The sequence below is a fragment of the Sturnus vulgaris genome, chromosome 2 (genome assembly GCF_052056855.1).
Source record: "Sturnus vulgaris isolate bStuVul1 chromosome 2, bStuVul1.hap1, whole genome shotgun sequence".
Lineage (NCBI taxonomy): Eukaryota > Metazoa > Chordata > Aves > Passeriformes > Sturnidae > Sturnus > Sturnus vulgaris.
Genome location: NC_142244.1, coordinates 55,146,536 through 55,167,753, shown reverse-complemented (window position 1 = coordinate 55,167,753; position 21,218 = coordinate 55,146,536). Strand labels below are relative to the sequence as shown.

General features: G+C 42.3%; 1 protein-coding gene across 1 annotated transcript in view; it reads right to left on the bottom strand.

Annotated features, from left to right (window-relative positions):
* The window catches only part of FREM2 (FRAS1 related extracellular matrix 2), a 116,802-nt gene extending 99,413 nt beyond the window's left edge, over positions 1-17,389 (bottom strand). The window contains exons 1-2 of the mRNA XM_014895373.2: positions 12,025-17,389; positions 8,343-8,432 (exon numbers count right to left, since the gene is read on the bottom strand). Of these exons, the coding sequence (XP_014750859.2) occupies positions 8,343-8,432; positions 12,025-17,389 (5,455 nt within the window). The remainder of the gene's footprint in view (positions 1-8,342; positions 8,433-12,024) is intronic.
* Between the last annotated feature and the right edge of the window lie 3,829 nt (positions 17,390-21,218).

The following is a 21,218-nucleotide window of genomic DNA, read 5'->3' as shown; positions in this document are numbered from 1 at the left end:
CATAGATGAATACTCACTAACTTTCTTGCTGGAATACTGTTTTTCATGTTGTTTGTTTGAGAGATGTTTATCACTCTTTGTATAAGTACCAACTTAATTTTTAAAGAAATCCAGAAACTTCCCGCATACATTTTTTACTACTCAAGTGAACCTGTATGGGAACTCTAGAGGACTCTACACAGTTGGCCAGTGAAGTGATAATAACTAAACTTATCCTGAGGGCTGTTTAGAATCCCTTCATTAAAACAAGTTGGGAAATTAAGCAAGCTGTGAGCAGGATTTCTTGACAGCAGACAGTGTCTCTTCTCTAGAGCTCTTCAGAATATCAAAATCAAAAATATTTCCAACCTTCCAAGATAATTTCACAAGCTTATTATAGTTCACTTTAGGAATTAGCGTCTTTCTGCAGGTTCTCATGTCACTGGTAATCAGTGTTACTGCTGAGAGTTCTCAATTCTTCTACTTAAGCCTAGTGTGTCTCCTTAATCCCCTTAATTCTTGAATTTTGACCTAATTTTACTGCTCATTGTCATGCTTCTTTTGCTGCTGTCTGGGCCTTATTCTATATCACAAGAATATAAAAGCTAAATTGTGGATTATTTTTAAGTAAAGAGCCTGTTAAGTACTCTTAGGGCTACCTTATACCTTCCTTGTCTCTCATCTGACCAGGTCAAATGAAATCAATGGCACTATTCAGCTCAGGAAAACAAGTGTGATTGAGCTCCAAGGGCTAAACTGGTAAACTTTGTTGCAACTGTATCTGTTCTCTGAAAGTGTGATTACTCAGCAAGTGATCTCAGCTGGAAACTAGAAAAATACTATAGACAGATACTGGTGTGTGAGGAATTTCCTTTCTATTCAACCCATCCAACAGTTCAGGTGCTCATTTCATATGGAAAAAAAGACCACTGGCCCTGACTTAAGGAGAACTGGAATGGAATCAGTATCTGATTCCAGGGAATCCACCCTGATCTAAACCACCAGCCTAAGGGCTATTCTGGAAGGCACTGATCCTAACTGGACTGCTTAAGCCATTTTATTCCATGGAACATAGCAAGTATCACCAGCAAAGGAGAAATATAGGGGGAAAAGGAGAAGAGGAACGAACACCAAAAGAAAAACAAGAAAAAAGAGACAGAATTGAAAGTTGAAAGTCGAACATCCAAGTGCAGGCTATATTCCAAAGAGCAATTAAGAACTCATATAAGTGGGCAGCAAACAGAAAATCAATACTAAACAGGCCAGAATGCAAACGAAGGCACATTAGTGGAAGTATGGGTTAAAAAGCCTCTCAAATGAAGGAATTGCATCTGAGACTTCCATGTTTCAACATGGTGCCCTAAGTTCTGTACAAAAGACAAAACCACAGTTGACTCTCCTTTACTAATCTAAGGCAATATCTAAACCCACCCCTTCAATTACACTGCTTTGCTCTTTTATGGCATTTCTAAAAAAATCCAGGATGGGGAGCAGAGGGAAAGCTTTGTTTTTGGTTAAAATCACTATTTGAACTCAAATAATCAAAACAAAGCAAAAATTCTGCCAAATCACACAGCTACCTTAATTCCTCTCAAAAAAACATCTTGTTTCAACTAGACAAAGCAGACCTTTTCTATGTTCATATTTGGAAGATAAGGTGATATTCAAGTTCGAAATGGAAAATTCAGTAATTTCCATGATTCAGTCTAAAATGCCAGGACAAGGAGACCAGTATAATAACTGGTACAGAAGACAATGAAAATCTTTCCACTGAGATTAGTAAGGCTTGTAGCAGACTTCCTATATGCCCCATATAAGCATCTCTTGCTCCTGTATACTTTTACAGATGCTTAATTTTGTGGAGACCTTGCAGGCACATTCACAACAATGTCCCCATGAACTCATTTTTTATTTACAGTCAAGTTTATTTTGATTATTTTTTTATATAAACTGTAGTGTCAAACTAACTATTTAAATCCCCTGACAATACTTACAGTAAAAAGTGTGACTTGGAAAATTGTTTGGACACCATCCTAGAGTATATTAAAACAGCAGCAACAAGCCTGGCAACGGACCAGAATCCAATGCAGTACTTGGCAAATGATGGCAAACAAACCACCAACATGTGATGCCCTCATTTTTAAGCCAAAGACAAATGCAGCTGATGTGTGTTGCCAAGACTGGTGTACACAAATGGCATAAGTGAGGTCAGGCAAGGATGCTGCAAATAATTCCCAATCATATTTTACCAGTTTGCTACTTTAAGATCTATCAGATATTCAGTCCTAAAGGTCTAACACAACATCATTATTATTATAGCTCACCCAGGAATCGGCGTTTTGGCTTTGAAAAACAGCACTGACAACTGTTATAGTTTAATAATTAAAGTCAAGAGTGAAATATTATTCCCTCACAAATTAATAAAGCATACCAGAATGGTGAAGTTCCTAAAAAAATATTATTTGTTTAGCAAAACAAAGGATGGCAGATTATTTCACAAACTTAATGGTGAGTTTTCTCTAGGCAGTGGACCTTGATTCTTTAGCAGAATTTCTTGCATCAATGTATTTGGGAAAAGTCTATGGAATTTTCCCATAAATTTAGCTTAAAGGCTAACTTCTGGGAATTGTTTTTGAAATATTCTTGCTTCAGTGGGGATTTAGCCAAGTGTTAGTACAGCAAAATGCAGTGCTGTGTTAAAGCATTTAGGGCTCTGTAACAAAAAGTTTAAGAAAGATTTAGCTAATGATGTAAATCACCGGTTTTAGTGAGCCTTGGCTTTGCGATGCTTTGGCTTTAAGTCAGAAAAGCCGCCCAAAGAGCCTGAAATAAAACAATTCTTGTTTCCCTAGTGATCCTCACATTCCTAAGCCAGCTATAAGAATCTGTCATTACTTCCCCTTTGAAACCATTCTACCCTTGAGGCAAGGTGTTGCAAGATATCATAGCAGTCCTAAAGAAGCAGTTTGGAGGAGATTCCACTTAAACACTGAGCAGAGAATGAAGTTAGGTAAGGAATAGGCAGATTATGGCCCAAATTAAAGCTGAATAGGTAATGGATTTTCCTCTCACACAATCTGGTTTTTAGTGGTGTTTTTTTTGTTTTCTTTTTTCCAGAATGCTCCAGACCCAAAAGGTCTACATCAGGGTTATCTCATTTTGTTGCTCAAACAGGAAAATTTAACGGAACTGAATGTAATGCAAAATATTACTAGTGTGGCACTAGCCTCTTGCAACAAAAAATACTAAGGCTCAACACAGAAATTTCTTCCCTGTGCTGCAATCCTGGTTGACAGTTTCCCAAGCTTCAGACGACAGACAGGGGAGGAGGGAGAACAAACACTAAGTAGGCAAACTACTGTGATGAGAGCACTAGTCAAGTAACAAGCAGGCCGAGAACAAGGTCCTCTTTTAAAAATATCTGGGAGCAAACTACTATTTAAAAGAGATGAACATTCCTTCACTGACTATACATGACCTGATCTTGAACATCTCAGAGTTATCTACAAAACCTAAATAGAATAAAGAATTTTTCTTACGTGAATCAAAAAACACAGTAACTGCTCTCTAACAGGCAGTCCACATGCTGCCACAGTAGTACTGCTACCCCAGACACCCACTGTGGGGCAGGGGAATGTATTTCACCTTGATACTGCCTCTGGAGGCATGGAGGTTGTTCGGGGGTTTGAGTTTACTGCCAGTTTTGGGGTATGTTTGTTTTACACTACACAGCAGAATCTGGGGAAAGATTTGCCTTAAACCAGTTCAACCAGTTTCAGATTATTTGAAACAGCACCTTTCATGACAAAATATCTTCTACAGAATGGATAGCTGGCATTAAATCCATATTCTTAGGCAGTTATTACTTACTGCAGTGACAATAATCAATCTCAGACAAGCAACGAATAAAGAGAAGGTAAATAACAGACTTCAGTTTTAACTGCATTTTTTGTGCTCAGGTCACATAAGGCGTAAAAAAGCCTCAGACAACTCATAAGGGATGTAGCATAAAATTGTAGTGTGCAGTTTCCTGAAACAGGCACCAGAGTTCAAAATACTGTAGCTAATTTCTGTGTCAACTTTCATTCCACACAGATTAGTGCCATTTTGCACAGCTGAAGCACCAACTCTATGCAGTGCCATACACAGATAATTTTCTCAAGCTTGCAGTGATATGAACTTGCTGCACAAACTGCAGATTCTCCTTAAATTATCAGATATAAGTTAGTCTACGAGTGTGTTTTTCACTTATTAAAAGGCTCAAGCATTTTCAACTGGATCTTTTTTTCAGTCTAGTGAGTCTTTCAAGAGTATTGAAACTTACATACCAGAAATGCATGCAGGACTTCAACTATCAGTCTAGATTTGCATTTTACCTCCCCATGAGAAATAAAAACCATGCTTTCCCTGTGCTCTAGTAGCATAATCATTGAATTAAGAAGTTAATAATGTAAACATCAGGATTCACACTGTCACATGCTTATACTTGCTAAGAAGAGTTTTTTTCTCCACCTTCTAAATGGAATGTAGAGGCCACTCTTGAGGAATGTGATTCAACTGAGACTATTTTGCAATCTTCGTGGAAAAGAAAATTCCACACTTTCTTCAAGGTTTTGCGAAGATGGACTCATAGCACTTTTTTGGTATCAAAACATCTCCACATGATTATTTTAAGATTAGAATTCAAAACAAAATGAAAAGTAAATTCTTAATATGAAACACATTAGTTTCTTTTAAAATGTCACACAGCTAACTCAGCAGCACCTGATACACTACAGAGTCATCTTATTCTAAGTACAACAGAAATGCATGGGCTCATCCACTTTATAGCAGATCATCTTGAGGCTAAATCCTTATATAGGAAGAATAAAAACGTCTTCTACCTCTAAAAAACATTAGTGTTGATAAATAGGTGAATTGTGTTCAATTTATTTTACTTTTTAATTACTCTTATTAAAAATGCCATTTTAAGCCAGAAAATCTCTACAGCCATATAGCTGTAGGTAATTGATGCTGCCAATAAGACTCTTTCAGAGCTTTAAACCTGAACCAGTTCTTCCTGGTGAAATTTCTAATTTTGGTTTGAATACAGCAGGCCTATGCTCTTGCTTGTTAATTATAGTCCTAAGGGCTTTCTTTCCTTTCAAATGGACTTCCTTTCTCTTCATATTGAGCCTACTTCTGTTCTCTTTAGTTATCACCACAAAGTTTATTATGAGCTAGCCATAATCCCCAAGCTACTCTTCATTTGTCTATACTTCAGATTTCTCTCCTGGCCGCTAAGTAAACAACCTTGTTCCAGTACCATATTTCATTCTTTCAGATCCCAGGTCATGCTTTGGTGTGCAGCATGGCACTCACCTTGCTCCCACTGCAAGAAGTGGAGCAGGCAAGGAGCCAAGAGCTGGCAGAGGGCTGACTTGACTCTTTTCCCCCCACCTACCCACCTTCCCTGCTGTTGCCCTAACTTGCTTACCATAAATACTACTGCATGGGAGAAGATAAACAAAATTCCAAATCCACAACAAAGTTCACACCACAGCAGTTTAATGACTTCTTGTACTTGGTCTCCTGGCAATTGCATGAAATAATAGCCTCGGGCTAGTCAGACTATCGTCATTTAAGAGGCTGACAAAAGACCTTCTGCATTTGTTTCCATAAGTCATGGTATAATGAGTATGGGAGATCAGCCACCAAAAGAAAGACCTAGAGGAAGTCATGCTCTTCTCCTATCTGCAGTTCAGAGACTACAAACAAATATTACAAGACATGCAGAAAAGTATTTTACAGGCAACACTACGGGTCTGGGGCAAAAATAACTTTCTAATTCATGTCACATGAAAAGACCAGGGACTGCTGTTGTATGTTCCCCTTGCTGAGGCAAGAAAGCCTAGAAAATATAAAATACTTGGGTTAAAAGATGTTACTGATTTTAGGGTTTTTAAGTTATTTGAAATTACACTGGATGAATTATACAAATGCATATTCATTCATCGAATCAAGTTTCAAAAGGCTTCTTGATTTGAATCAGATCACTCAGAGATTATCACACAATTCAGTTTAAGTGAAGTCCCACTTATTTATAGTACTAGGCACTGTAGAATAGCACAAACCTGTTACTACTGCAAAAATCTTGATACAGGAGATGGAAGTCTGAAGTGTGGCTTTCTACAATGGATGTTGATCACCTGAGCTCCATATTTCACTCCACTCTTGTGTGGAGTCTCTTAATTTGATTTGGCTTAAAATCAAAAAAAAAAAAAAACCCTAAACAATAGCCTTGGTACAACTGAAAGTCTGCCAAAATACATCTGAGTTGCAAAACACTGGCTTTGAAGTCTTTCTGAGGAAGATGGAAATAGAAGTAGATTAAATTCCTGTTTTTTTCATCTGTTACCGATTCTACAGACATTGCTAATAAATTTGAGATATTTCAGACAAACAACTAATAATGTTTTGATCACAACTTCATCAGTTTTAAATGCGTCTTTACCATCTTCAAAATCAGAAATACTCTGAAATGGAACATAGCTCATTTTTCTGTCAACAAATAGCCTCAAGAAAGCAAAAACCATCTTACCATCTAGCTAAGCAGTGTCTAAGTACTGTCACAACTTCCAAAGACTCTAAAAAATAAGCAAGCACCTTGTTATCATGATTCTTTGTAATCTGAAAAAGAGCATGCTATTACAATTGACAGGCTGTTACAACTCTGCCAAATAGAAGCAGTTGTGACAGGCAAGCTTTCCAATGCAAAAACAAATATTCTTGGTATAGAGTTGGAATATATTAGGTGCAATTTGCTTTAACTATGTATTTGTGAGTATGAAGTGTTAAATAGCATGGAGACAGTCCCGTAAATGTTGGTCTCTCGAGGGGCAACTCAGTTTTAAGAATTGATGTTAAACACCTCACTGAGAGCAAACTTTCATCAGCTTTAATTACTCCCATCACACGAAACTTTGAAACAATCTCAAGACTGAACATTTGTTCACCTACTAAAGGAATAACTCAAAAATCATGAACTATGTCACCTTGTGGTGACATCTTTTATAAAAAAGGTTTTTACTTTACTTTACTATGAAAAGACAGCATCCCATGTTCCATTTTATGTGCCTTTAAGCTTCTCTAACCTATATCTCAGTGAAAATAAAACATTTATAGGAAATAAGTCAAGTGCTGCAAACTCTTATGTCACTACCTGGTCTCTAATGTCACAAAGATTTGGAAAGACATTTCCAAAAGTCTTGAAAGGTACTGTTTCCTCTGTGCTTGTCCAGCATAATAAACAGTAAAACATGTTCTAACATTCCATTCCAGTAATGGTAGAAGGTAACAAAACTGTCCAGTCTGTGACAGACAGGACAAATCCCTGTTCACTGATTTAATACCCCTAATTGGCTATGTGTCTTGTGAAACCGTAATGCAAGCTGTGTACATGAGCTGACAATCAGTTAAGTTGAAGCATTCTAAGAAGTATATTATTAAATCAACTAATAAAATTCATTGCCAATTACTCATAGAGCTATGTATCACATATTTTAAAAGGCATTAAAGTAACATAATCCAGCCACCTGTTACCACACACGGGAATATCTACATTTAGGAATATCTACATTAAGTCAGATTTTGGATGGGGAAAAAAAAGCCTGTTGATGCATTTTGTTTACTCTTTAAACTGTTCTTTCTTTGTGCTTTTAAAACAAACAAAAAACCCCACCATATTTCTCCCTCAAATAAGTATATGCCAGTATTCTCAATGTTTAAAAATAGATTTCTTTTGCATCCACCACAATCCCAGAAAATAATATTAGCCAGGAGAATTCATACCAGTCGCTTGACAAAGATCTTTGACAAGCCATTGAGGATTCTGTTAGATTCTGTTACATTAAATACATAGAATCAAAACTTGAACTCTACACAACAAGTACATGTATTGATATGAATAATGTTTTGATATGAATAGTCTTAGAACTGGAACCTTTAAAAAGGTAGACAACAATAACCATAAATAAAAAGTTTCTCAAGACAAAGATTTAGGAGAATTTATTTGTGAAGAGCCTGGACAGGGATTACAAAGGTAAAACTACAGAAAGTCCAGGTATCTGAGTAGACTCACAGAATTTCACTTTCTTGCTAGAGTAAGTTGAGGCTTTTCCATTAGATGCAATTACCATTTCATCAACACCTCTCTTCATAATCATCAGAAATAGTTCAAAATATAAGAAAGCCATAAAAAAAAAATTACATTCCATGAGATAACACAGACTTCTCTCAATTAAATGCTATGTTCTTCAACTCCCAAAGCATACTTAAATTCTTTGTCTTTAAATAACAAGAAAAACTATTTTATGAGTACTCACCACCATCTTCAACCAAGAAATGAAAAATGTCACTGGTGGCATTGTCACCTCCTCGTAAAACATAACATATCTTCATATCATCAATATCAGCTGGAAAGAGTCAGGAAAAATATATTTTATTTTAAATTATGAAGGCAGGAAACTTTTTCAGAAAAACTTGACATGTATTAAATAGTTTAGCTTCAACAAGAGAGAGGTTAAGGTCTACAGCAGAACTCAGGAATTTCAGCATAACAGTGTTGAAGTTTTACAGATATCATTCATTCTCTCTCCCTTTACTTCCCCCTCCTCAGTGCTCTCTTTCTTTTAAGCCGTATTTACAAAAAGAACTGAAATTAAATTTAAAAACATGACGGTCAGAACTATTTCATGTTTTGTGGTCCATTTTCTTAAACAGAGGTGTATCTCCACAAGGATATTCATATTGATTCTGTCATTCTTCAACCTGCAAAGTTCTGTAGGAGACAGTTACAGCGATTGACTGTTTTAAGAACCCAAATAGATGCAATTAAAGTAAACAGAAATTATTTCAGTAAGAAAAAAACCCTGATGTGCAATTTTGAACCAGCAGTTACCATACAGTATGTAAAAGATAAACAAATATTTGTTAATATTGTTTTTTTCTGGTCTCCTTGAGTAGTGATGAGAAATATATATATATACATAAAAACTAACTTTTGTCATTTTATTTGAAGGACTGCTGTTGGTAAAAAGCCAAGTCTGATACATTTTTCAAGAAAAAGTGGTAGAAATTAATCGCATAAAAGTGGAGCTCAAGTACCACCCAAGTTCTCCTCTGATGTTAGGGTGGATACATGAGTAAAAAGAAGCCAAAAGCACTTTTGTTAGAGTTTCAAAAAATCTTCAGTTCCAAAAGTAACCAGACATCTTTGAGTGCAAACAAGTTAAGAGCATTATCAGCAAATATATGTAACTGAAGAATCTCTTCCATAAATGTTTGAAAGTTAAAGATCAAAAAATCATGGGGCCATAAAGAGGATGCAAACAAATACTTCTTCATGCCAGTGAGGCACATAAATCTTTCATCCAGCAAACACACAAGTACCCAGCTCTGATCATGGGGGTAGCCTTATCAAAATCCATGGTTCCAGCATACATAAACACTTGAACTGGTGTTTGCAGGACCAGGGCCACCTCATAAGAAAAATAGGCTGCTTGCCACCCAAAGACCTTAATTTTGTCAAAATAGTTGCAAAGAAGGACCTCTTTTCTGTCCCTTAAGAACATGCTTGGAGTCACTTGAGCAAGTCTATGCTTTCCTTCCACAGCTGATTAGGTTGTGCTAGCTATATCAAAACTTGCCTAGTAATAAGCACAATTCATAACCGTGAAACTACAATACCTCATGAAATTAATTTTATACTGGAATTCTCCAAGATAATTTTGAAATACATAAAGCATATTTTTCTATTTCAAAAAATATAATTATCCTCACTAGCAGAAAGCTGTGTTCTATACAATTGCTCTGCCCTCTCTTTCAGCTACAGGAATCTGAAAAACCAGACTGCTCCCACTGCTTGCACACAATGAATCTTGTTACCCTACTCAAAGTGGTTAGGCTCTCTGTTCATACAACCACAGGCACAAATCCAAGAAATGGGAGTTTGAGTATGGACTTCACAAACTAGCAAGCAACTTTCAAAATTTTTTGCATGATATCCTGAAGAGCCTCATTTGATTTCAAAGTTGTCACAGTTTTGAGTAGAGATAGGATCAAATGACCTCAAGAGATCCCTTCCAGCATAAACTGGAAGACTAATGAAGTTTTACAAACCCCATAAGAACCCGCATGTGTTGATGAAACTGGAACTATTCAGCATTTTGAAAGAAGTGGCACATGACAGAATAAGAAGCCTAAAAAGAGGGGAAGATCAAAACATAAAAAGAAAGCATGCAATAACATGCTTATAATTGTCCAATAGTCAATTCAGAGGCTACACAAAGTCCATTGCAAAATCTGTGCTTACAGTGGGATCATAATGAATATGACAAAAGAGGGTCTTGTTTATTTCTGCCCTGAACATTAGACAAGTATTTGTAGCATAAGCATGACCTTCTCAAAGGCCAATGTTTTAAGGAAATGTGCATTTCTTAAAAGCACTCTTCAATTCAACATGAATGAAGAGTGCTTGTGTTATTACTGCCAGGGAACCTGTGAAGTTACTCCACTTACTGGAGATCCTCACTAGCTTTAAAACCACCCTTTCCTAAGGGTTCCATGCTTCTTACCCAGCTTGGGCAGCCCCAGGATATTAAGACAACCTTCATGCCATATGCTTGGACGGCCAATTCAAAGCCAGCTAGCAACTTCATTTTGGTCATCAGACAAATGTACACCTGGCCACATGGCACAGGGGAGAATGGAATAATGTACCTCTCCCAAGTGCTCCCCATCTTCAAAAAAAAAGAGATATCACTGTTTCTCTGCTTTCAAGGAACACCTGTTCAATAATTCCACATTCTTCAATGTAAGAGAAAATCCACTAAAATAAGTGATAATCTGTTTATTTGCTCACTCCCTTTCTCTTTTGTTTATCACTTATTCTGACAACACTCTCAATATTACTCACAGTTCACTACTAAAGCCTTACATTTAAGGAACTGTGGTGGTCACCAAAGCTTGGACAGTTTTGGTCTCTTCTCATCCTCTTTTTTGCGCTAGCACTGCAAAACTTAAATTGCAAAGTTCATCAGCCTATTTGAAAGATTTGGTATATCTGACAAGAACATTGCTACTGCCAAGACTGTAATATGGATATGTACCAGTATGGCTCTATGAAATGAAACACAGCCAACTGCAAGTGTTTACCTCAAGCCTTTCCACCTACACAGCCCAGTCTGGCTGGGCCCCTTTGACTCTGAGTGTCCATGCTATTGGTGCTGTTTGCTCATTCCACAGCTGCAAAAAAAACTAATTTTGTTTTCAGTTGACTAGCCGCTAAGTCATTGCAAAGTGACATGGAAAATTCTCCAAAGAATAGCTAATGCTCCCATTTCAACTAAAGTTACTTCACAGCCTTGGATTGAGGCTTTATTTCAGAATATATGACACATGTGGGTTTTGCCCTATTTATATCACCAAATATTTTAGTTCCATGCAAGAAGTAAGTATCAATATCATAATTTCAAAATGTTTACACTACCTTTTAACACTTTGTGGTAAAAGATTTGTGTAATTAAGGCAACAAATGCACTCATAATATAGTATTTCCCACTGATGGGAAAACGATTTTGCTTTTAAAGTTAGATGTGCTCAAACTGTACAGCAACTGATACCCTAGCCATTAGCTAATAATAGCTTGGCCACTCCCGTTGCATTTTCTAAATAAAACAGGTTAAAGAAAGCACTGTATCTTAAGATGCACAGCCCAATTCTGTTATCCATACTTTTATCACTATGATTGACAGAAAGTACAAATCAGTTACTTGGACTAAGCTCTCCAAAGAAATAAGGCTCCTTTAATCAGTGTTCACCCAGCAGACCACATTTCCTGTTTAAAGCCATCACGAATGTAATAAAAAATAAACAGATATAAAAAATTATGAAGCCATTATTTATAAGCTCTTTGTTGGAAAGTTTCTCCCATCAATTACTATAGAGTTTAGCACAAAAAATAATGTTTCCAGTGATCTAAAGAAAGCACATGAGATTTTGTAGTACCTTGGGTGAACTGGCTGATGCTATGGTTGCCTTTCCCCAGGTGAATCAGGAAGCCATGGCGTGGACCCTCTGTGATTCTGATCTTAAGAGTAACATGTAAACTGTCCCTGTCTTCCACTTTGAGCACTTTGTTGGTAATCAGAAAACCGATGTGACCTGTGGCCAGAACACGGAGAGTCTGAGCACCCTTATTTATTACAACTTGAGGTACGCTGTTGTCCACAGCCATTATTCGAATCTTCATAGTCTGAGGTTTCCTTGTTTCAAACACAGTGTTGGGGAAAACATAGAAATCAGTATGAGTGCCATCTGTAACAACGAAAGAGAAACTGTCCTCAACTGATTCCGAGCCATCATGTTTGTAGCTGATTAGATTTTCATTCAGATCTTGTTTAGTGAAGGTGGTGACTGGTTTGGAGTTATTGAACATGATCTGGCCATGAACTGGTATTTGAGTGATGATAAATTTTAGCAGTATGTCAGGTGTGTCTCTGTCTTCTGCAGTCAGTTCAAATGGGGTTATCAGTTTGTATTCATTTTCACTCACCACCAGGTTATGGATTGTGACAACAGGTTTCTTATTGTCCACATCACTGATAGAAATTCGGAAAGTACGAAACACAGGGTTATAGCCATCAGTCACCTCAAACTCAAAGCTGTCCATTTTCACCTCGTCTTCCGAAGTATGAATGTAATAGATTTTATTGCCTGCTAACAGGAGTTGAGTGAAAGTGGAAATGGGTACCCCAGGCTGATCTGTGCATTCAAGATGACCACGAACAGGTGGTCTGGTAATGGTGAAAACTAAGTTCTCATCTGGACTATTCAGGTCACTGGTACTAAGTAAATCGGTAGTAAGGGTTACCTTCCCTCCTTCCTTCAGAGAAACTCCTTTGCTGATGACATCTGGGAAGACAATGTCAATGCTGCCTATTGTCACATAAAAGTAACGGTCAATGAGGGGATTTATTCCATCTGTCACATCAAACTTGATAAGATCACGAACTCCTTGTTGGCCAAAATGCACATATCGAATCAAATTTCTATCTACGTCATCTTGGGTGAAGTTCATTCCCAGGGTGATATTTTCAACTTCACCTGAAGGCTTTATTCTCTGTAAGAGGCCTTGTCCTGGCCCGTAACTTACAATGTATGTCAAGGTTTTGTCTTCAGAATCAAGATCAGTAGCCTTCAATATTTTGTTATTAATAGTTCTAGTTTCCCCCATCTCAATCTCCAAACCATCATTGATGGCCATTCTGGGTGTCTCATCATCTACAGGAATAACCATGATGGGTACCATTTTCCTAATGGTGTGTCTACCATCTGTGAGTTGCACCTCAAAACTGTCTGCCCTTGTCTCAGAGTCATCATGTTCATAGAGAATGTTGGAGCTCTCCGTTATCTGATCCAAGGTGAAGCTCTCCACTAGGACAGTCCCATTAACCAGCTGGTTCACAATGTGGCCGTGCCTGGGAAGCCTGGTGATTGTGAACATTAACTCATCCGCAGGGACATCCGCATCAACTGCGTTGAGGATAGGGGTATCAATAACCAGGCTCATGCCTTCCATCACAACAAACTCTCGCAGGAAGATTTCAGGCTCTTCATCATTGATTGGCACAATAACAATGGGGAAGAAGTGCCTCTGGGAAAAGTTAACACCATCAGAACAGCGCAAAGCAAATCTGTCTTCAACAGGCTCTACACCCTTATGTATACTCTGGACATAAAAAATATGCCCTTGACGGAGGTCCTTCAAGGTAAAAGCACTTATAGCTACACCCGCCCTGGATTTTTCAGATCCTGGGGCAGGAGAGATGTTCTCTACATACCCAGATGTGGGTTGAGCAACAATTGTGCATAGTATATCATCACTAGGGGTATCCACATCTTCAGCCCTGAGGTGAGCAAGAGTAATGACCCGTTTGTCACCTTCCATCACCATGAACTGCTCCCCCACAAAAATCTGTGGAGCTTGACTGTCAACAGGAAGAATGGTCACCAAGACTGAAACTCCTTGAACAATGTTGCCCCTGACACGCCACTTCTCTGAGAGGTCAGACAAGGTAAGGTTGAAAGCATCCTCCTTGGGCAGAAGGCCTATTTCTCCACCAGTGTGAGCATAAACCACAGCACCATCCAGCAGATCTCTCTGGGAGAATCTCTCTGCAGGTACCCCTTGAACCAGGATGCTCCCATGCTGAGGGGGATCCTCCACAACGAAGGTCAACATAAAGTCATCTGTATCCTCATCTGTGCCCTGAATGACACTAGCAGTGATTTCAGCAGCACCATTTTCCAGCACGTCTAGGTAGGAACCAAGAGTACCTGGGGGCAATCGTAGTGTAGGAACCTCATCATCAACTGGGTGCACACTCATTTTTAGTGTGATGGGCACAAAATGAACCCCATCACTCACATCAAGCCTGCAGGTATCACTGCTGGTCTCAGCTCCACTGTGCACGTACACCACCCTCCCTTGTCTGATATCCTCCAGGCCAAAGATACCTCCTGGAACCAGACTGTACCCAGAGAGCTGCAACTGGCCATACCGAGGAGCCTGGGTCAGGATAAACCTGAGACGGGCAAGTTCAGTGTCCGTGTCACTGGCATCCAGCTCAGTTGGACTAAGGACGTGGCTGCCTCCCTCAGGCAAAGTGAAGCCAGTATTAGTGATTTCGGGAGGCTGGTTATCCACAGGCTGCAGGTAGATGGTGAAAGTCCCCTTGGCTGCATTGCCAGCTGCATCTTGCACTTGATACTGGAACTGAATCAAATGAGGGGCCACGCCCAGCTCTTGCTGTGGGGGGCGGTACGAGATCTTGTGATGGTTGATCTGGGCTTGGGTGAAGTGTGTAACTTCCACAGAGTGATCCTCAGTCAGCACCAGGGACCCAAGGCGTGCTCCGAAGGCATCCGGAGGGTGGTTGGAGTCAGTGTCAGTGGGGGGCTGGATTACTGTGTAGCGAAGTTCACGGTCTCCTGAGTCCTGATCTGTGTAACACAAGTGCTTCCTCCGCAGTGGGGTCACCTGCTGCTCCGCAACTACTAGATGCAGGCTGCTGCTACTATGGAGCTCTGGGGCTAATCTGTCTACAGGATGTACCCTGATCACAAAAGTCTGTGGTCCAGAGCGGTTGGGTGGGTCATTGTCATCCTGGACTCTAAAGGTGAACTGGTCCAACACAACCCCAGGGCCAGGGCTGTGAGCCCCAAAGTGGTGGTAAAACAGACGCCCTTCCACAATGTCCTGTTGCAGCCACTCTCTCACTGGCTTTTCATAAGTGAGGGAGCTCCCTGCTATACCTGGCACCTTCCTCCAAGAAAAGCCCTCCTCTTCTTCCTCCTCTTCCCAGCCAGGAGGTGGTTGTGCTTGACGGAGCAGGAGCTGCCCAGCTGTGGGGCCAGACTCCACTGTGAAGAGCAGGATGGCATCCTGCGAGTCAATGTCAGTGGCACTAAGAGCACGGGTGGTGATGGGCACTGTTTCACCCTCAGCCATGGCAAGCCCTGTGTTAGCATTAAGTAAGGGTGGCTGGTCATCAGTGGGCACCAGGGTAATGGGGAACAGGAACTCAACGCGGTGGCGAGAGCCACCATCTTCCAGCCGCAGCACAAGGTTGTCACTGAGTGGAGACTCACTGCCGTCGTGCTGGTAAATGACTCTGCCTGCAGCCAGCTCAGCCACTGTGAAGTGTTTACGAGGGGCAGCAGGTCCTGGGGCGTCCTCCAGGAGAGTGAGGTGGCCATGCCTCAGCCCTGCCACCACACTCACCCGCACTTGCTCAAGGTCATCCTCATCACTGATCACCAGGTTGGGGCTGGGACCTGGGCCTGAGAGAGGTCTTGACTGTCCCTCATAGAGCACGAGGCCAGTGTTGCGGGTCACCACAGGGGCCAGGGTGTTCATGGGCTTCACCACAATCACGAAGGCAAAGGGCTCTGAGGCAGCACCCTCTGGGTCCAACACTTCCAGTTCAAGCTCAAAGAGCCGCTCCCGATCAGAGTCCTCCACGGGTGGCTGATAGGCAATGCGCAGCTCCTGCACATCCCGCTGGCTGAAAGAGGTGACAGGCAAGCTCCGGTCGTCTGTGCTGACCATGTAGCCTTGGCCAGGACCAAAGGGAGAGGTGATGTTGAAGAGCAGTAGATCGGGTGGTGACTCTGCATCCTCAGCTGACAGCATATCAGGCGTGAGGGCGGTGAGCACAAACTGGTCCACTTCCATCATTAGCATGGCCAAGAAGCTGGGTTTAGGGGCCACGTTCTCAGTCCCGGCGCGGATCCGCACCAGCACCTGGAAGTACTCTCGCTTCAGCAGCGCCCCGCCGCCCGCCGCCTCCCGCAGCTCGGCCACCAGCGGCACCAGGTCGCGGTTCGGGGAGCCGCCGGCGGCCGTGTGCCGGTAGCGCAGCCCCAGGCGCAGGAACTCCTCGCAGTCCCACATCACGGACGGCATCGGGCCGCCCCCCGCCGCTTCCCCGCTCCCGCCCCCCGCCGCCGGCGGGTAGTTGAGGATCTCTCCGTAGCGGGGCAGCCCGGCCAGCAGCGGCAGCAGCCCCACCCGGCAGCGCTGCCGGCCCGGTTCGAAGGCGAACTCCAGGCTGCGGGCGTCCAGCGGGCTGCTGGTGCCCCGCAGGCGCTCCACGGTGAGGGGCAGGTTGCGGGTGACGATCTCCAGCTGGGTGAAGAGCACCTCCACCTCCAGCACCAGGGGCAGCACCAGGGCGCGGCTCGGCGAGTCGTAGCGCAGCTGCAGGCGGACGCGGTCCCGGGCGGGGCTGCGGCCGCCCAGGTGCGTGTACTGCACCTCGCGGGCTCCGAAGTCGCAGGGGAAGCGCCGGGGGCTCAGGCGGCCAGGGCGCTGCCACAGCGGGTCCTCGTCCAGCACGGTGAGGTGGCACCGGTCACCCGGCTGCACCTGCAGCACCAGGTCTCGCGTGGGGTCCAGCCAGGCAGAGCGACCCAGGGGCACCCGCAGCCCGCGGTTGGCCACCACCACGGGGGCCGCCTCCGGCGACCACGGCGAGGAGACCGCCGCGCTGCTGCCTGGCGGCGGCTCCACCGCCCCAACCCAGGCGCAGCCGGCCAGCAGCAGCAAGCCGGCCAGCAGCCGCCACAGCCCGGCGGCGAAAGGCTGCATCGTCCTTGCCGGTGAAGCGAAGCGTCGGGAACCTCCGGCAGCAGCCGAATCGCGGCCCCGGTTCTGCCGCCGGCGCGGCGCCGCTCGCTCCGCGCACACGCTGCGCTCTGAGCGCGCTGCGCTCCGCTCCGGAGGGGAGTCCCGCGGCTCTGCAAGCCCCGCCCCGCGCCTCCGAACGGCCAATAGGCACCCGCGGGGGGAGAAGCCGCCATGCGCCATTGGACAGAACAGTGTGCCAATCATGAAAGTTACGAGAGGGGCAGGGCTCCCCTTCCCTCTTTCCCGCGGCCGCCCAACAGGTTGCGGAGGAGAAGGAGTCGGGAGAGTGGCGGGATGAGCCCCGGCGGTGTGGGAGTGGGGAGGTGGTGGGCACGGGCTGCTCTCTGGTGGTGCCAGCTGCCGCGGGAAGGGAGCCCTTCTGTCGGGGGGAGAACGGCGCTGCTTTCCCGCGGCGAAGGAGCGCACCTCTGCCAGCCCCGGGAACGGCGGGAGCGCACCGCCGCCCCCCTCACTGAGCTTCCCCACTCCCGCCTGGCCCCATTCTTGGGGACAGAACTAAAGCTGGGCTGTTCCCGGCTCGCCGCCGGGCAGTGCTCGGAGTTTCCCTTCCCGCTCGGTGTGAGCGCTGGGCGGTGCCGGTGCCGCCGCTGGAGCGGGGCTGCCCGAGAGCCGGGCCCGGGTGACGGGGAACGGCGGGGCGACAAAAGCGTCCGAGGGAGAACGGGACAGGTCACACAAGCAAGCGGCCCGCGGCTGCGGCGGAGCTGCTCGCCGGCACCGCGGTTCTGTGAGCCATGAAAGATTCTGGATAAATACCTCGGGCGCAGAACGCACCAGTTGGTACAGCTGGTGCCCGGGGTCACTCCTCGGAGTCACAGCAGCGGGTGAATGAAAGCCTGGCGCTGCTTCTGCCACCTTGTGCCTGCAGTTAAAAGGACGTTAGCGAGAGCCCGAACTTGGAGTTCTTGCCTTTTAAAATTCCTCATACCAGGCTCTGAGCTCCGCTTCTGCGTCTCACAGTTGCTAACATTCTTTATTGTTTATGAAGTGTGATCTGCACGCTGGTTTAAGAAAAGTTTCTAACAAAGAGAAAAATACGACAATGAGACACATTCAAAGACAGCACAAGGCAGTTTCGACTCTTATGTAATTTTTTTTCCTTCTTTTAAAATAATAGTTTACAGTATCCTTCAGTGGTGGAGCAAGATTATGGCTCGTCATCTTTGCGTATGGCAAAACTCGAGTTTGGAATTCAAATTTTGCAGTGTGGGCACAGTCAGCTGCATTCACATATAAGTATTCTTTCTAATAAATTATTCACCTTGGTGTGGCAGGGGAATCAGTGGACATCTACAGTCAATTCTACAATGCTGGATTATTGTAATTTGTGCTATATTTTTATATTCTATTACTGACATGCCTGTGAAACACTGCTGAAAGCTATTTTATTAAATAAACCTATGCAATAGACTTATGGACTTGGATGCTGCTACAGGGAGATAGTAATTCTAGTAGTTAGATATCTAGCAAATTAAGCAACGCTATTACCATTTGTCTACCCTTATGAGACATTCACCCTGGATTTCAGCAATGTCTTATTTGTAAGATTCAAAGGGAGATATTTCAAATGAGTCCTAGGCATCAATGACCAAGGCATTCAAATTTTTTTTTTTTTGAGATGTTTCGCTGGTTCTGGAAAAAAAAAAAGAAAAAAGTAGTTAAGAGATGGAGTTGCCTCATGTCTCATATAGGAAATTTTTTATTTTCAATGGATACAGGGTCTGGTTCTCTGACTTTTGTTATCTTCATTACCCAGTAGTAAATCTCCACGTACAAACAGCAGAAGTCCTCTTTATTTTTAAGAGTTGCTGTCTTGTCAAACAAGTCAGTGAGCTCTTGTGCCACAGTCCAAGTACAAAGTACAATAACACTTGCTTATTACTTCTTTTCACAGGACAACATAAACAAAAATTCCAGATTATAGAATTGATGAGAATTTTGAAAGTATTTTACTTGGCTTGTCCCAACACTTGCGTTCAAATTGTACCTGAAGAAAATTCATGTTGGCTAAATTTTGATCTAATAACATAGATATAAATCCAAACTGTTTTCCTACCAATTGTCCCTGAAGTTAGCATGGCAAATCAGAATTGGGCCCAATAACAAGTCCATTGATCTTTAAAAATAAATGTTTAGTGAATAAAGGAACTGGTATTTGACCAGGGGGAAAAAAGTATACATATGTTTGCATGAAAGCTTGCAGTTTTGCTATATTGCTAAACGTTATTTCCAAGTCTAAATAGAAACAGAAAGATTTAGGGCACAGAAGTCCTCCTCATTTAACAGAGCATTAATAAATAAATGCGTGCTCTGGAAATATGGAAGTGAATATTTCCTCTGAAATAAATTACCTGTGAGGTTCAGCGGGGTAAATCTATATTTTAAGGCATATGTTTATTTAAAATAGTGCAAATATACTTTTACTTTAAATGCAACCCTTCCTGGAGGCATCTGGCTTCCTCTTTTGATGATGAATCACAGATGTATATTTCTTACTTGAAACCTACACAACTCACAATCCCATCTAAAACAAACAGAAGTTTACTGCTCTCCAAGTCTTCATTCAAATATATAGTTATCAAAGACTGCCCTCTGTTGATAAAGCATAATCTTAACTTCTAAACAGTAGCTATTCCTGATTTTTTGTTATTATATTACTTTTTGTAGCTGTTTTGTACTAAACAATGTAAACAATACAAGATACGCTCTTCAAATAAATTAGTAAAACTGAAATAATTTTGGTTCTTAAATACCGGTAAAGGAGGCAAAATATGACATACAAATGTCAGCATTTTTAAAATATTTTCCAACAGTGTTAGTATTTCATCACGCTCAAGTGCAAGAAGATTTGCCATCTCTTGCCAAAGTGTATTTACTATCTTGCTAAGGAAATTAGGAGAGCAGGGGAAGAGGATGGAAACAGCAAGGGGGATTCATGGGAGTATTTGGATACTTAATTGGTTGTGTAAGTAATTTCACTATTACAATTCAACTCTGAAGGCCATCTAGAAGCAAGGTGTACAGTATCTACTGTGCCTCAGAGCAAATGCCCATCATTCACACTATGTCAAGTAATTTGGTGTTCAAAGACCAAAGATCAAAATAGTCTGCTGAAACATACTAAGAATTTGAAAATTTTAAATCAGCCAGCTGAGAGATTGTTTCAGTTGTCTGTGTGTTGCTGTAGTTAACCAACAACCTTTCTGTTGCTTCCATACTCTTTTTGTTCTCTAATTAATTAATTATTACACAAGTGGCTATTTATAAATTTTCATGCATATGTTTTTGCCTGGGTATATGCAAGAGTGTTGCTAAGCTGTAACTTTCAGTCATGCTTTTCCTGCCAGGTATCTATAGAGGCAGATAGCTGCCTCAAGAGTCTTCTTTACCTTCACATTCTGTAAATGGGGAATTGTCTTGAACCTGTTCCCCATTTTTTTCATGACTGCTGTTTCAGTCCAAATCTCTGTTCGTGAAAAGTCCAGCACCACTAAATGTGGCATCCATAGTTTATTTCCCATTGCCATGTGGTATGAAGAAATGTAACTGATTTCTGTCAGAATAAGGTTGCATTCCTTAACTAGTGAAACTTACACAGTCTGTTCTCAAAATTGTTTTGGGTTGATGCTGGGAGAGTATAGTGCTGGTTTGTACATTTCATGTACTTACAGTAAATGTGACCACATGACCTAACCAACATGCACTCCAAAACCCAATCCAAAATCACCCTCCATCTTTCTAAAGTTCTTAGATTTTGTCATATAAGCTTGTGGTGTTTCTTCTGCTGCTATCCAAGTGTTTTCATCTGTCTGGCACTGGTGTTTTGCAGACCCTCCATGTTCCTACTTTTACTTCAGCTTTGGCTCTTTGAAAACCTACTGTTCAAGTCAACCTTCTTCAAGCTCCTTCCCTCTTTAGATCTCATCAGAAGCAATGTGTTTGCCTTTATGTTGTTTTCCTCTGCCTTTTGGTCACTCCTACTCCTTTT